Source organism: Mastomys coucha, unplaced genomic scaffold (assembly GCF_008632895.1).
Source record: "Mastomys coucha isolate ucsf_1 unplaced genomic scaffold, UCSF_Mcou_1 pScaffold22, whole genome shotgun sequence".
NCBI classification, from domain to species: domain Eukaryota; kingdom Metazoa; phylum Chordata; class Mammalia; order Rodentia; family Muridae; genus Mastomys; species Mastomys coucha.
Window position 1 is genome coordinate 214,467,543 of NW_022196905.1, and position 14,305 is coordinate 214,481,847.

The 14,305-nt window shown below is 38.1% G+C and overlaps 1 protein-coding gene across 13 annotated transcripts in view; it reads left to right on the plus strand.

Annotated features, from left to right (window-relative positions):
• Iqcm (IQ motif containing M) overlaps positions 1 to 14,305 on the plus strand; it is a 693,129-nt gene that overhangs the window by 576,726 nt on the left and 102,098 nt on the right. The window contains exon 13 of one of the 13 annotated variants that reach the window (XM_031340361.1): positions 9,625 to 9,734. The exons of the other annotated variants lie outside the window; for them this stretch is intronic. Within the exon in view, the coding sequence (XP_031196221.1) occupies positions 9,625 to 9,644 (20 nt within the window). The 3' untranslated portion in view covers positions 9,645 to 9,734. Of the gene's footprint in view, positions 1 to 9,624; positions 9,735 to 14,305 lie in introns of those variants that run through there. 13 annotated transcript variants of the gene reach the window in all.

Sequence of the window (14,305 nt, forward strand, 5' to 3'; positions counted from 1 at the left end):
CTCCTTTTGTTGTCTAATTGCTCTGGCTAGGACTTCAAGTACAATATTGAATAGATAGGGAGAGAGTGAGCAGCCTTTTGTAGTCCCTGATTTTAGTAGGATTGCTTCAAGTTTCTCTCCATTTAGTTTGATGTTGGCTACTGGTTTGCTGTATATTGCTTTTACTATGTTTAAGTATGGGCCTTGAATTCCTGATCTTTCCAAGACTTTTGTCATGAAGGGATGTTGGATTTTGTCAAATGCTTTCTCAGCATCTAATGAGATGATCATATGGTTTTTTTCTTTGAGTTTATTTATATAGTGAATTATGTTGATGGATTTCTGTATATTGAACCATCTATGCATTACTGGGATGAAGCCTACTTGATCATGGTGGATGATTGTTTTGATGTGTTCTTTGATTCGGTCTGCAAGAATTTTTTTTTTTCTTTTTTTTGGATTTTTGAGACAGGGTTTCTCTGTATAGCCTTGGCTGTCCTGGAACTCACTCTGTAGACCAGGCTGGCCTTGAACTCAGAAATCTGCCTGCCTCTGCCTCCCAAGTGCTGGATTTAAAGGTGTGTACCACCACCACCCGGCTGGTCTCTAAGAATTTTATTGAGTATTTTTGCAATATTCATAAGGTAAATTGGTCTGAAGTTTTCTTTCTTTGTTAGGTCTTTGTGTGGTTTAAGTATAAGAGTAATAGTGGTTTCATAGAATTAATTGGGTAGAGTACCTTGTGTTTCAATTTTGTGGAATAGTTTGAGGAGTATTGGTATTAGGATTGGTATTAGGTCTTCTTTGAAGGTTTGATAAAACTGCACTAAACCCATCTGGTCCTGGGCTTTTTTTTTGGTTGGAAGACTATTAATGACAGTTTCTATTTCATTAGCAGATATATGACTGTTTAGATCATTTATCTGATCTTGATTTAACTTTGGTACCAGTATCTGTGTAGAAAATTGTCCATTTCTTCCAGGTTTTCCAGTTTTGTTGAGTATAGGCTTTTGTAGTAGGCTCTCATGATTTTTTGGATTTCCTCATAGTCTGTTGTTATGTCTCCTTTATCATTTCTGATCTTGTTAACTAGGATACTGTCATTGTGCCCTCTAGTTAGTCTGGCTATGGGTTTATCTATTTTGTTGGTTTTCTCAAAGAACCAGCTCCTGTTTTGGTTGATTCTTTGTATAGTTCTTTTTGTTTCTATTTGGTTGATTTCTGCCCTGAGTTTGATTATTTCCTGCCTTGGACTCCTCTTGGGTGAATTTGTTTCTTTTTGTTCTAGAGCTTTCAGATGTGCTGTAAGATTGCTGGTGTATGCTCTCTCCAGTTTCTTTTTGGAGGCACTTAAAGCTTTGAGTTTTCCTCTTAGGACTGCTTTCATAGTGTCCCATAAGTTTGGGTATGTTGTGGCTTCATTTTCATTAAACTCTAGAAAGTCTTCAATTTCTTTCTTTATTTCTTCCTTAACCAAGTTATCATTGAGTAGATGGTTATTAAGCTTCCAGGTGTATGTGGGCATTCTATTGTTTATGTTGTTTTTGAGGAACAGCCTTAGTCCATGGTGATCTGATAGGATACAAGGAATTATTTCAGTCTTCTTGAATCTGTTGAGGCCTGATTTGTGACCAATTATATGGTCAGTTTTGGCGAAGGTACCATGAGGTGCTGAGAAGAAGGTATATCCTTTTGTTTTAGATAAAAAGTTCTATAGATATCTGTTAAATCCATCTGTTTCATAACTTCTGTTAGTCTCATTGTGTCTTTGTTTAGTTTCTGTTTCAATGATCTGTCCATTGTAGAGAGTGGGGTATTGAAATCTCTCACTATTATTGTGTACAGTGCAATGTGTGCTTTGAACTTTAGTAAAGTTTCTTTTATGAATGTAGATGCCCTTGCATTTGGAGCATAGAGGTTCAGAATTGAGAGTTCATCTTGGTAGATCATAACTTTGATAAATATGAAGTGTCCTTCCTTATTTTTTGATTACTTTAGGGTGAAAGTCAATTTTATTCAATATTTGAATGGCTACTCCAGATTTTTCTTAGGTCCATTGGCTTGGAGGATTGTTTTCCAGCCTTTTTATTCTGAGGTAGTGTCTGTCTTTGTCACTGATGTCAGTTTCCTGTATGCAACAAAATGTTGAGTCTTGTTTATGTACCCAATCTGATACTCTATGTCTTTTTATTGGGGAATTGAGTCCATTGATATTAATAGATATTAAGGAAAAGTAATTGTTCCTTCCTATTATTTTTGTTTGGTAGAGTTGGAATTCCTTTCATGTGGCTATCTTCTTTTAGTTTTGTTGGAAGATTACATTTCTGCTTTTTCAGAGATGTAGTTCCCCTCCTTGTGTTGGAGTTTTCCATTTATTATCCTTTGAAGGACTGGATTTGTGGAAATATATTGTGTGAATTTGTTTTGTCATGGAATACTTTGGTTTTTCCACCTATAGTGATTGAGAGTTTTGCTGGGTATAGTAGTCTGGGCTGGCATTTGTGTTCTCCTTAGGGTCTGTATGACATCTACCCAGGATCTTCTAGCTTTCATAGTCTCTGGTGAGAAGTCTGGTGTAATTCTGACAGGCCTGCCTTTATATGTTACTTGACCTTTTTCCCTTTCTGCTTTTAGTATTCTTTCTTTGTTTTTTGCATTTGGGTTTTTGACTATTATGTGGCGGGAGGAATTTCTTTTCTGGTCCAGTCTATTTGGAGTTCTATAGACTTCTTGTATGCTTATGGGCATCTCTTTCTTTAGGTTAGGGAAATTTTCTTCTATAATTTTGTTTAAGATATTTACTGGCCCTTTATTTTGGAGGTCTTCACTCTCATCTATTCCTATTATCCTTAGGTTTGGTCTTCTCATTGTGTTCTGGATTTCCCGGATGTTTTGGGTCAGGAACTTTTTTCATTTTTTGCATTTTCTTTGACTGTTGTGTCAATGTTTTCTACGGTATCTTCTATGCCTGAGATTCTCTCTTCTATCTCTTGTATTCTGTTGGTGATGCTTGTATCTATGTTTCTTGACTTTTTTCCTAAAATTTCTAACTCCAGAGTTGTCTCTCTTTGTGATTTCTTAACTGTTTCTACTTGCATTTTTAGGTCTTGGATGGTTTTGCTCAATTCCTTCACCTGTTTGTTTGTGCTTTCCAGTATTTCCTTAAGGAATTTTTGTGTTTCTTCTTAAGGGTTTCTACTTGTTTACTTATGATCTCCTGTAATTCTTTAAGGAATTTTTTTGCTTCCTCTTTAAGGGCTTGTACCTCTTTACTTGTGTTCTCCAGTATTTCTTTAAGGAAGTTATTCATGTTCTTCTTAAATTCCTCTAGCACCATTGTGAGATATGATTTTAGATCCAAATCTTGCTTTTTCTGGTGTTTTGGGATATCCAGGACTTGCTGTGATGGAAGTACTAGGTTCTGATGAAGCCAAGTAGTCTTGGTTTCTGTTGGTAGGATTCTTGCATTTTCCTTTAGCCATCTGTTGATCTCTGGTGTTAGATGTTCTTGCTGTCTCTGACTAGAGCTTGTTCCTCCTGTGGGTCTGTAAGCCTTTATCAGCACTTCTGGAAGATCAGCTCTCCTCTAGTAAAACCCAGGCGCAGATGGTTGTGGATCAGTTGTCTGTCCTGGGTCCTGGGGTCAGAGCACACACACCCTGTAGATAGGCTCTCCACTTGTGTGAAGGGTACAGAGAGGCTTGTGTATTTGTTGTCCCTCCTAGGTAAGGTCTGATGTAGAAAGGATGCTGATCCTGCTGCTCTTCTACTTGTGACACCTGTGCCTCCCAGCTGGTCCCGCCTTAGAATGTCACTGGAGAGAAAATGGAGGATCTCACCTGAGTCCCTGGGTTAGAGCACTCCCTGAAGGCAAGCTCTCCGCTTGCAGGGAAGGGGCAGAGAGGGCTGTGGATCCATTGCTGTCACTCCTAGTTGTAGATGGAGGTTGAGGGGATCCTGTCTCGGCTGCTTTGCCACTTATGAGGCCTGTGCCTTACTGCTGGTCCTGCCTTAGAAAGTCACCGGAGAGAAATTCGTGTTCTTCACTCTTACCTCACACAAAGCAAATGCGTCCTTTCAAGGTTCTTCAGAGGTCTTCACCATCGGTTCATTCCTCACACTCAAGAATGTTTTTGTTAATATACCACTCTGTCATAATAGGAAAACTAGACAAGCCTGGCATAGGGTTTTGAATGTGACTTCCAAGTGTAGAGAACTCAGCCAAGATCAGCAGACTAATTCTAGACATGACTAAAATATGCTTACTACATAAAGTAATTTAATTTGTGGCCAGGAAGGATCTTGTTTCTGGCATAAATTTAAGATGGAGGTTGTGGTTTGCACATAAGGATTTGGTCTAGAATCCAGTCCTCTGCATTCCAGCATGATCATAGGATGAGGCTGGGTTGAGAATGATTGTATTCTTTTGACCAATACTAAGATGTAGAATAACAGTACCTGAGGTAGGGTTAACTGGATTGTCTGTGGATGATGGAACAAGCAATCAGGAAGGAAAAATGAATATTATAAAAACTTATGATTCTGCCTTTTACCTAAAAAGAAATAATCAGATTTGACTTTTTCTTTAAATAGCTATTCTTTTGAGAGTTAAACTTTTACTTCAAAAGCACATGATTAAGGACTTCTTAACAGGTCTTACTTAGTGGATCTCCTGGGGTAATTTTCATGTTTTACTTCTGAACTCTTGCAAAAAACCAAGTAAGTTTATTTATCCAGAAATGCTGAACATCTGGTGTGGCAGTTGTAATCATTCTTTTATATTCATTATGATTTTAATTTTGGTTCCCTGCCATCATATTTCAAATATGGTATTTGCTTTAACTTACCTAGTCAAAATGTTATAGGCATCTTAAATAGAACAATGGGTTCATTTTAAAGTGAAAAAAATTTCATGTTTACTGTTGAAATAATAGTTACAATAATTCACTCTTTAGGGACTTGTAATTTAGCTATCATGATTTTTCATAACAGATTTTTCTCCTCAGGATTAAGAATAAGATTTTTGTGGTAATTTGGAATTCTGAAAGTGCTCCTCTTTGCTGTAAATGGATAGTAAATGGTTTGAATAGAAAATAACTTGCTTGTTACCCAAGATTATACCTTAGTGTTGGAAGGAATGACACACTATTTACTTTAAAATGGACTAGTTTCAGGGTACCACAGTGCATTCAGAGTCTGAAAAAATCACAACCTCTTGATTGCTAGTGTTAACAAAAGCTTGTTCTTTAATTACTTATATTGCATCCAGCTTCTGTTTCCTTCCAAAACCCAATTATGGCTAATAGTTGCAGTAAGATATTTCTAGCATCTTAGTGTATATTTTTCTATTTGATCATCATTTCTCTTCATGACTTAAAGTATAATGTTCAAATTGTTATTGGGCACCCTGAGCTTAACAGTTTTTCACCTTGCATATGTGTATAAGTGAATTTCTAATACGACTTGGATGTATTTTACTTTTTCTTAGAGGTAGTCTATAAATGATTGAAATAGTGCTGTTTCTATAAGTTTTAACTGATTCTTAATTCAGTAGTACCAGCACCTCACACCAAAGGGATATTTGAAATCTGCAGCAAAGGGATGGGGGACTTTTATTTATCCCTGCCTCTTACAAATCCATTTTCTCCCAGTGTGGTGTTCATTGCCTAATCATTTCTGCTGCTCAGATTCATAGATTCTCCTGCCGAGACAGCAACCTGCCTCCTAGAGTTGAATCCAGAATAATTCAGCACTCTAATTTCTGATTTAATTTTGCTGCTCTCCAACTGTGGTATAAACCCAGCTCTGAGAATTGAATGCAATTTGTGACACTTTGTCTCAGTTGAAAATACATATGTCTCTATTCTCATTCTCACTAGAGTCATTGTTTCCATGATAACTGATGTGATCCAAGTGGAGAAGAGATGAAAAGGCACATGCTACATAAACAGGAAAAGAGAGAAGTTCAAGCAAGTAGTGGGCAATCCCACTGCTTTATTGAAACTTAACTTCAGTGTACTATTCTTAGGGGTGGGGTGTTGTAGTGCTAGGCAGAAATGGGTGGTTTTTATTAGCACCAGTTCCTCTAACACTTCTTCCTTCTCTTCTTCCATGTCTTTAGACAGCCATGGAAACACCTGCACAGTGAGACAGTGGACAGGATACTGTCCTTCATATTGAGTTTTCATTAGTCTTACTGAGGAAGGTCATTATTCTGCTTTTGGCCTCTGAAGAAGGTCTGTTCTTTCACTGACCATGCAGCCTGTGAGAACCTTCCCACACGCTCTCAGCATGTGCTTTTATTAGAACAGTCATTCCACGTGAGCTCATGCTAGAAGAATTGAATCCCAGGCCATCATCAGAGCTGACAAATCATGAACTTTAGATAGCATGGATATAAAGTATTAATGTTAGGAAGGTAACAATTCATCAATTATCTGATAGCTACTACATGTTCAAATATTTAAGGATGCTGAGGAAATGGTGAGTAAATAGCTTGGTGCACAGCATGAGGATGTGAGATTGCATAACAAGCACCCACATAAAGCTGGATGGGTATTTGCAGTCTCAGTGCTGGGAAGCAGAGAGGCAGATCCAGGAGGCTTGCTGCTGGCCAGCTAGTCCAGCACAAACACTCTGCTCCAGGTTCAGAGACCCAGTCTCAAAAATAAGATGAACACAGCCAGATAATATGCAGAGAGTGAGAAATCTTAGAATATCCAGCCCTAGAAAGGGTATTCATCCTGTCATATCTGAATCTCCCCCAGCCCCAGAGCTCAGGAAACCCATCAGAAAAGGAGCCAGAAAGGACCAGAAGGGATGGCATTCTATGGGGTTGCTATCTGCTTCATTCTGTGGAGTTGCTACCAGCTTCAGGGCCTACAATTGTTCCCCAACTCTTCAATAAGAATCCCTGAGGCTCCATCCACTGCTTGGCTGTGGGTGTCAGTATCTGTCTTAGTCAACTGCTGGGTGAAGACTCTCAGAGGACAACATACTCCTGTCTATAAACATAATAGAGTACATTAATAGTGTCAGGGATTGGTGCTTGCCCACGGAATAGGTCTGGTGTTGAGTCAGTTATTAGTTGGCAGTTCTCTCAGTCTCTGCTCCATCCCCCATCCCTGCATTTCTTGTAGAAAGGATAAATGGGGAACACCAAGGAAACAGGTCTTCTAAACACAGCATGATCAACACACATGAAATCACAGATACTGAGGCAACATGCAGAGGGCCTGCAGGGGTCTTCACTAGATGGAGTCTTGGAGTTAAAAGGAAAAGTGGGCACATGCCTCCATCCCTAGCCTATCTCCACTTGCAAATAAAAATTTAGCTTTCTCCAAGGGGCTCTCTCTGAGGAACCAAACTACCCTTAAGGACCAGCTGCATGTCTAGCAGCAGAAAATGAACTCAAGAACCCCTCTGGAGGGTCCTAGTTCTGTGATGTCATGCCAGGGCTTTTGATTTTTCCCTTTTTTATTTTATCTTTTATCTTTTTATTTTTATTTTATCTTTATCCTACAGTCATGTTGTGCAACTATTATGACTTCTGGTTTTTTGTTTTTATGGGATTCCTGAGTATGAGAATGAGTGGCTCTCTGCATCTATAATCTGTTCAACACGCCTTTTATTTGGGCTTCTTCAGTTTGCTTTGTCCTAGTCAGGTGTAGCGTTGTTTTATCTTATTGGATTGTATTTTATTATTATCACTTAGGTCCCTGTTTTTCTAATGACAGAGATAAGAGGTAGAGATCTGGGTGAGAAAGGAGATGGGGAGGAACTGGGAGAAGGAGAGGGAGGGAAGCAGGAATGAAGATATATTGTATAAAAAAAGCTAATTAAAAGAAACAAATACAATAAATAGCAATAGAAGACAGTTCTTGAAGTCATCTATACACACATATGCACATGCACACAATCTATTGTAAGTACAATTACGGAAAGAGCTGATGATGTGCATGTGGCACATAGAGCCCATTAAATTACCCGATTTTGTAGAGTAGAACTATTACTTCTACACTTCTAATACTTTTTAAAAAGAAGACTGTAAAGGCTTAGTGGTTTGCTTCTTAGCAGTTCCTGGCTTTTTGTGTACTTTTTCTCTGGTTTAGATTTGGTCTGCTTCAAGTAGTTCGAAGGGAATTCACACATATCTTTTTATCTCCTGCTATAAGCCATCATGGTCAACTATATCGAGGGCGTACAATTCCTCCTAAATCACTTCAGCTTTTAATCTCCTATCCTTTGACAGTAAAATAAGCAACTAATTGGTTGAAGCATGACAATATAGTCATTGAGCCTAATCCAAGACATGATAAAGCTTGGTTTGCTTCAGTGGGCATTTCTTGTTTCAGAAACAATACATATATAACTTTAGCACGAATATTTGTCAGTTATCTGTCTTTTTTTAAAGTTAATTTTCTCTTTTAAGTTTCTGGTTTGGTTACCTTGAGACAGGGTTTCTCCATGAGCCCTGGCTGTCCTGCAGCTTGCTCTGTAAACTAGGCTGGACTCACACTCAGTTAGCTATCTCCCTCTGCCTGCTAAGTGCTGAGATTCAAGGTGTATGTCACTACCACTGGACGGGCTGTTTGTTTGTTTGTCTGTTTTCTTGATTTTTTTAAATGATATTTTTCTTATATGTATATTTTAGGTTTTCTTTTCTTTTTCTACATTTCTAAAGCAAAAAGGCTCTTTGATTTGAAATGTATTTTTATTCTGGCATTATATATTTAAAATTAATATGTTAATATATTATATTTTTATTTTACTTCAAAGACAAAGTACTTTGTACTTTTTCATTTGAGCCTGGAGTTTTTAGAACTGCTGATGTGTTGTTCAGGGATATGAGGATTTTTCCTGGGATGTTGTTGCATTGTTCACTTTATTTCTCTCATGTGTACATTATTTATTATCCAGTAAAATAATACTTGAAATCCTAACATTTTAAGTAAAAGATATCATTAGTTGTGAATTGTGAGCCCAGCTTTTTATAGCTCTGTCTCATTTTGCTTTGTATGGACATTTTTCTGTCTTATTGGTCTTTGTTTATTTTCATTTCCATTTTTATGGTTTTTTTGTAGAAGTTTGATCTGACTCTCCTTCTAGCCCTAGGCTCTCAAAAATAAGACTCAGACTCAAAATATATTTACAAATACGTTGGCCATATAGGTAGGTTCTTCTCTGACTAGATCATAACTTAGATGAAAGCATTTATTCTAATCTATATCCCCCTCATGGTTGGTTACCTGTACACTGGTACCATGCATCCATCTGGTCACATCTTCCAGGACAAACCTCCCATGCTGAGCTCAATTACAGATTTCTTTCTGCCTCCCAGATGTCCCAGCTTCTATTCTACACTTTTCTATAGACCATAGTTTTTTTTAATTGACAGGTGATGCATGCATACAATATACAAGATATTCTCTCTACATTTTTGTCGTTGTATATGAGTTCTTTTTCTTTTAAAACATTTAAAAATAAAATAACATTTTCTTCTTCCACTGAACCCCTTCATTGTCCTCTCCCAATATTCTTTAGTTTGTGATATTCATCTAATACTATGGGAATATGTATAATGAATGATTTTTAACAGATGTGTATGATTTCATGTTGCTTTTGTTTGTTTTCTTTTTGTTTTAGTTTGCTTTAAAGAAGAGTGAGAAGCACAACACAAAGTTTGAGTAGGGACATTGAAAGGATCTGGGAAGAAATAGGAAGGGGAAAATCCTAATAAAATATATTACATGATATTTTCTTCAGTAAAAAATGTATCGTCCGATCTACCTTGGGCCCGAACTCCGTGGCCAGTCCCACAACTCCCAGAAGAAGCTCCACTTCCAGGTGCCCTAGCATGCCTAGGTTCTTAGGATCAGGGGCAAGTAGAATACATGTTGCAACACCACCAAGAGTAACTGGGAACAGCAGGATCCAGGAACCCAGGAACCCTGCTCGACCAGTGGCTCTGGTTCCTTCAGGTCTACACAGGTTTACCTTGGACACAAACCCTGCAGCCAGTCCCACAGTCCCCAGAGCTTGGTCACACCAGGATCTCAGGGTCACAGGGGCAGCTTGACACCAAGAACTCTAACATACCCAGAATCTCAGAATCCCAGGATCCCCGAATCACAGGATCACAGAGACACAGAACTCTGAGGAGTTCTGACTCAACCAAGATTACAGGAGGGACAGGCTCCAGTCAGATATAGCAAGGGCAAGGAACACTAGAGATAATCAAATGGCAGGAGGCATAAGGAAAGCATAAGAAAAGAAACAATAGAAACCAAGGTTACATGGCATCATCAGAACCCAATTCTTCCTCCATAACAAGTCCTGGATACACCATCACACCAGAAAAACAAGATTTGGATCTAAAGTCACTTCTCATGATGATGATGGAGGACTTTAAGAATAACTCCCTTAAAGAAATACAGGAGAACACAGGTAAACAGCCAGAAGCCCTCAAAGAAGAAACTCAAAAATCCCTTAAAGAATTACAAGAAAACACAAACAAAGGAAATGGAAAAAACCATCCAAGATTTAAAAATGGAAATAGAAACAACAAAGAAATCACAAAGGGAGATAACCCTGGAGTTGGAAAACCTAGGAAAGAGATCAGGAGTCATAGATGCAAGCATCACCAACAGAATACAAATGATAGAAGAGAGAATTTCAAGGGCAGAAGATACCTTAGAAAACATTGACCCAACATTCAAAGAAAATGCAATATGCAAAAAGCTCCTAACCCAAAACATCCAGGAAATTCAGGACACAATGAAAAGACCAAACCTAAGGATAATAGGTATAGAAGAGAGTGAAGACTCCCAAGGTAATGGGCCAGTAAATATCTTCAACAAAATTATAGAAGAAAACTTCCCTAACCTAAAGAAAGAGTTGTCCATGAACATACAAAAAAGCCTACAAAAGTCCAAATAGACTGGACCAGAAAAGAAATTCCTCCTGTCACATAATAATAAAAACACCAAATACATTAAGTAAAGAAACTGTGGAAATTGAAAAAAAATCATCACATCCTACTACAAAAGTTTATACTCAACTAAATAGGAAAATCTAGATGAAATGGACAATTTTCTAGACACATCCAAGGTACCAAAGTAAAACAGGATCAGATAAATGATCTGAACAGTCCCATAACCCCTAAAGAAATAGAAGCAGTTATTAATAGTCTCCCAATCAAAAAAAGCCCAGGACCAGATGGGTTCAGTGGAGAATTCTATCAGACCTTTAAAGAAGACTTAATAACAATACTCTTCAAACTATTCCACAAAATAGAAACAGAAGGCACACTACCCAAATCATTCTATGAAGCCATCCTTATGCTTATATCTAAACCATACAAAGATCAGATGAAGAAAGAGAACTTTAGACCAATCTCCCTTTTATGAACATTGATGTAAAATACTCAATAAATTTCTTGCCAAACGAATCCAAGAACACATCAAAATGGTCATTAACCACGATCAAGTAGGCTTCATCCCAGGGATGCAGGGATGATTCAATATATGGAAATCCATCAATGTAATTCACTATATAAACAAACTCAAAGAACAAAACCACATGATCATTTCATTAGATGCTGAAAAAGCATTTGACAAAATTCAACATCCCTTCATGTTAAAAGTCTTGGAAAGATCAAATTCAAGGCCCATACCTAAACTTAGTAAAAGCAGTAGCCAACATCAAACTAAATGGAGAAAAACTTGAAGCAATCCCACTAAAAACAGGGACTAGACAAGGTTGCCCAGTCTCTCCCTATCTTCAATATAGTACTTGAGGTCCTAGCTAGGGCAATTAGACAACAAAAGAAGTTCAAAGGGATACAAATTGGAAAGGAAGAAGTCAAAGTATCACTATTTGCAGATATGATCGTATACTTAAGTGACCCCAAAAATTCCACCAGAGAATTCCTAAAGCTGATAAACAACTTCAGCAAAGTGGCTGGATATAAAAGTAACTCAAATAAATCAGTAGCCTTCCTCTATTCAAAGGATAAACAGGCTGATAAATTAAAGAAATGACACCCTTCACAATAGCCACAAGTAATATTACATACCTTGGTATGACTCTCACAAACCAAGTGAAAGATATATATGATAAGAACTTCAAGTCTCTCACATACAGTTGCCAAACCCAGACACTGTTATGGATTCCAAAAAGTGCCTGCTGGAAGGAGCCTGATACGGTTGCCTCCTGAGAGAACCTGCCAGAGCCTTACAAATACAGAGGCAGATATTAGCAGCCAACCATTGGACTGAGTGTGGGGTCCCTAATAGAGGACTTAGAGAAGGGACTGAAGGAGTTGAAGGGGCTTGCAACCCCATAAGAAGAACAACATCAACCAACCAGACCTCCCTAAACTCCCAAGGACTAAGCCATCAACAAAGGAGTACACATGGCTCCAGCTGTATATGTAGCTGAGGTTGTTCTTGTCATGCACCAATGGAAGAAGAGGTCCTTGGTCCTATGAAGGCTTGTTAGATGCTCCAGTGTAATGGAATCTAGGGCTGGGAGGTAAGGAGTGGGTGGGTGGATGGGTGGAGGAATACCCTCATAGAAGCAGGATGAGGATGTGATATAGTGTTCCCAGGAGGGAGGCAAACCAGGAAAGGGGATAACATTTGAAATGTAAATTAAGAAAATATCAAATAAAATGTAGCATTTATACAAATTTCTATTTTTATTCAGAACATTAAGTATTCATGTTTGAGTCAGCCAGCCTTTGAATGGAGCATGTGACATCATGAATTCAGTTATTCTGTTAACCAGTTAGCTTAAAACAAATGTATTTTGTTTCATTGAAGGAAGTGTGTGTGTGTGTGTGTGTGTGTGTGTGTGTGTGTGTGTGTGCATGTATGAATGTGTGACTGTGTGTATTGTGTATTGTATATTAGTCTTTTTTCCCTTTCAACATCTTAAAATTAGAATATAGTTACATCATTTTCTTCCTTCCTTCCCTCTAACCCCTCCCAAATTCTTTAGTTTGTGGTATTGATCTTGTGCTTATAGAAATAGATATAGTGAATGATTTTGTTTTACTATATACAGGATAGCATAGATGGCTAGGCAGTTGAGTATGCCCCTGGGGAAGCTGGTACATATTCCCTTTATATTTCCAACTATAGTATAAATAAAACATGGTGATGCAGCCTGAAGCATAAACTTTCTTTCTAAAATTCTCATGGAAGATTCAAAATTTTTAATGAATCTTCAGAGAAACAGCCATTTACTAAGCATACTGTGAATGAATAACCTGAATAACAATAAGGACAGAAATTTGTTACATTCAGTATAGTTTTCTGTTAACTCTATGCACACACATATTTAGCAGAGCTGTTAAACTCTTGCTAATTTGATCAGAAAATGCAAAAACGTATGTTTCATCATATGTTTTTATTATATGGGCATCATATTTTTATCACGTGGTAGTTCGTTATGTTGACTTCAGTCTTCATTTATACATTGTATACCTGGTCTATCAAATGTGTGTGTGTATGTAAACATGATACCTTGTATTAGGAAAAACTGCTATTTTAAGAGACTGACTATGGTAGCTAACCTCAATTGTCAACATGGTGAAGTACTGCTGAGAGGGATTGTCTAAATTAGACTGCTTGAACTAAGAAGATCCTCCACTTTGCGTGGCACCATTCTCTAGGCTGGGAACCAGCACTATAATGAAAATGAGAACATGACCTGAGTGACCATAAGCACTCATCACTTTCTGCCTTCTGACTGTGGGTGCAGTGTGACCAACCACTTCAGGCTCATGCCACCTTGACTTCCCTGCATCATGGACTATCCTTGTGCTCTCAAGCTGTGAACCAAATTAAACCTACTTTTCTTTAAATTGTTTTTGTCATGATTTTTTTAAATAACAGCAGTGAATAAAGCAAGTATGACACAAATATTGATCTATATACCTAGATATATAGAGTACTCTTTCATGAGTCTTGTAGAGCCCAGATTTAGCTCACTGGGGCTACCTTGATGACAAGCAGGCACAGTGTTCTCAGCCATTTCTATTTGGTTAATGTTAATTTTATTAAGGCAGGTAATGTAATCCAGACACTCCTTGATTCTGTATTGACCTTGCTTCGACCTCCCAAGTGCTAGGATTGTAGGCATGAGTATGTCCAGGCGGTTAGTGTTACTCTTTGAACCAAGGACACTTCTGCATTGAAGTGTGGAAAATAATTGACCACAAAGGCCCATCTGCTGCTGCTCCTGCTGCTGCTCCTGCTGCTCCTGCTGCTCCTGCTGCTGCTCCTGCTGCTGCTCCTGCTGCTACTCCTGCTCCTGCTGC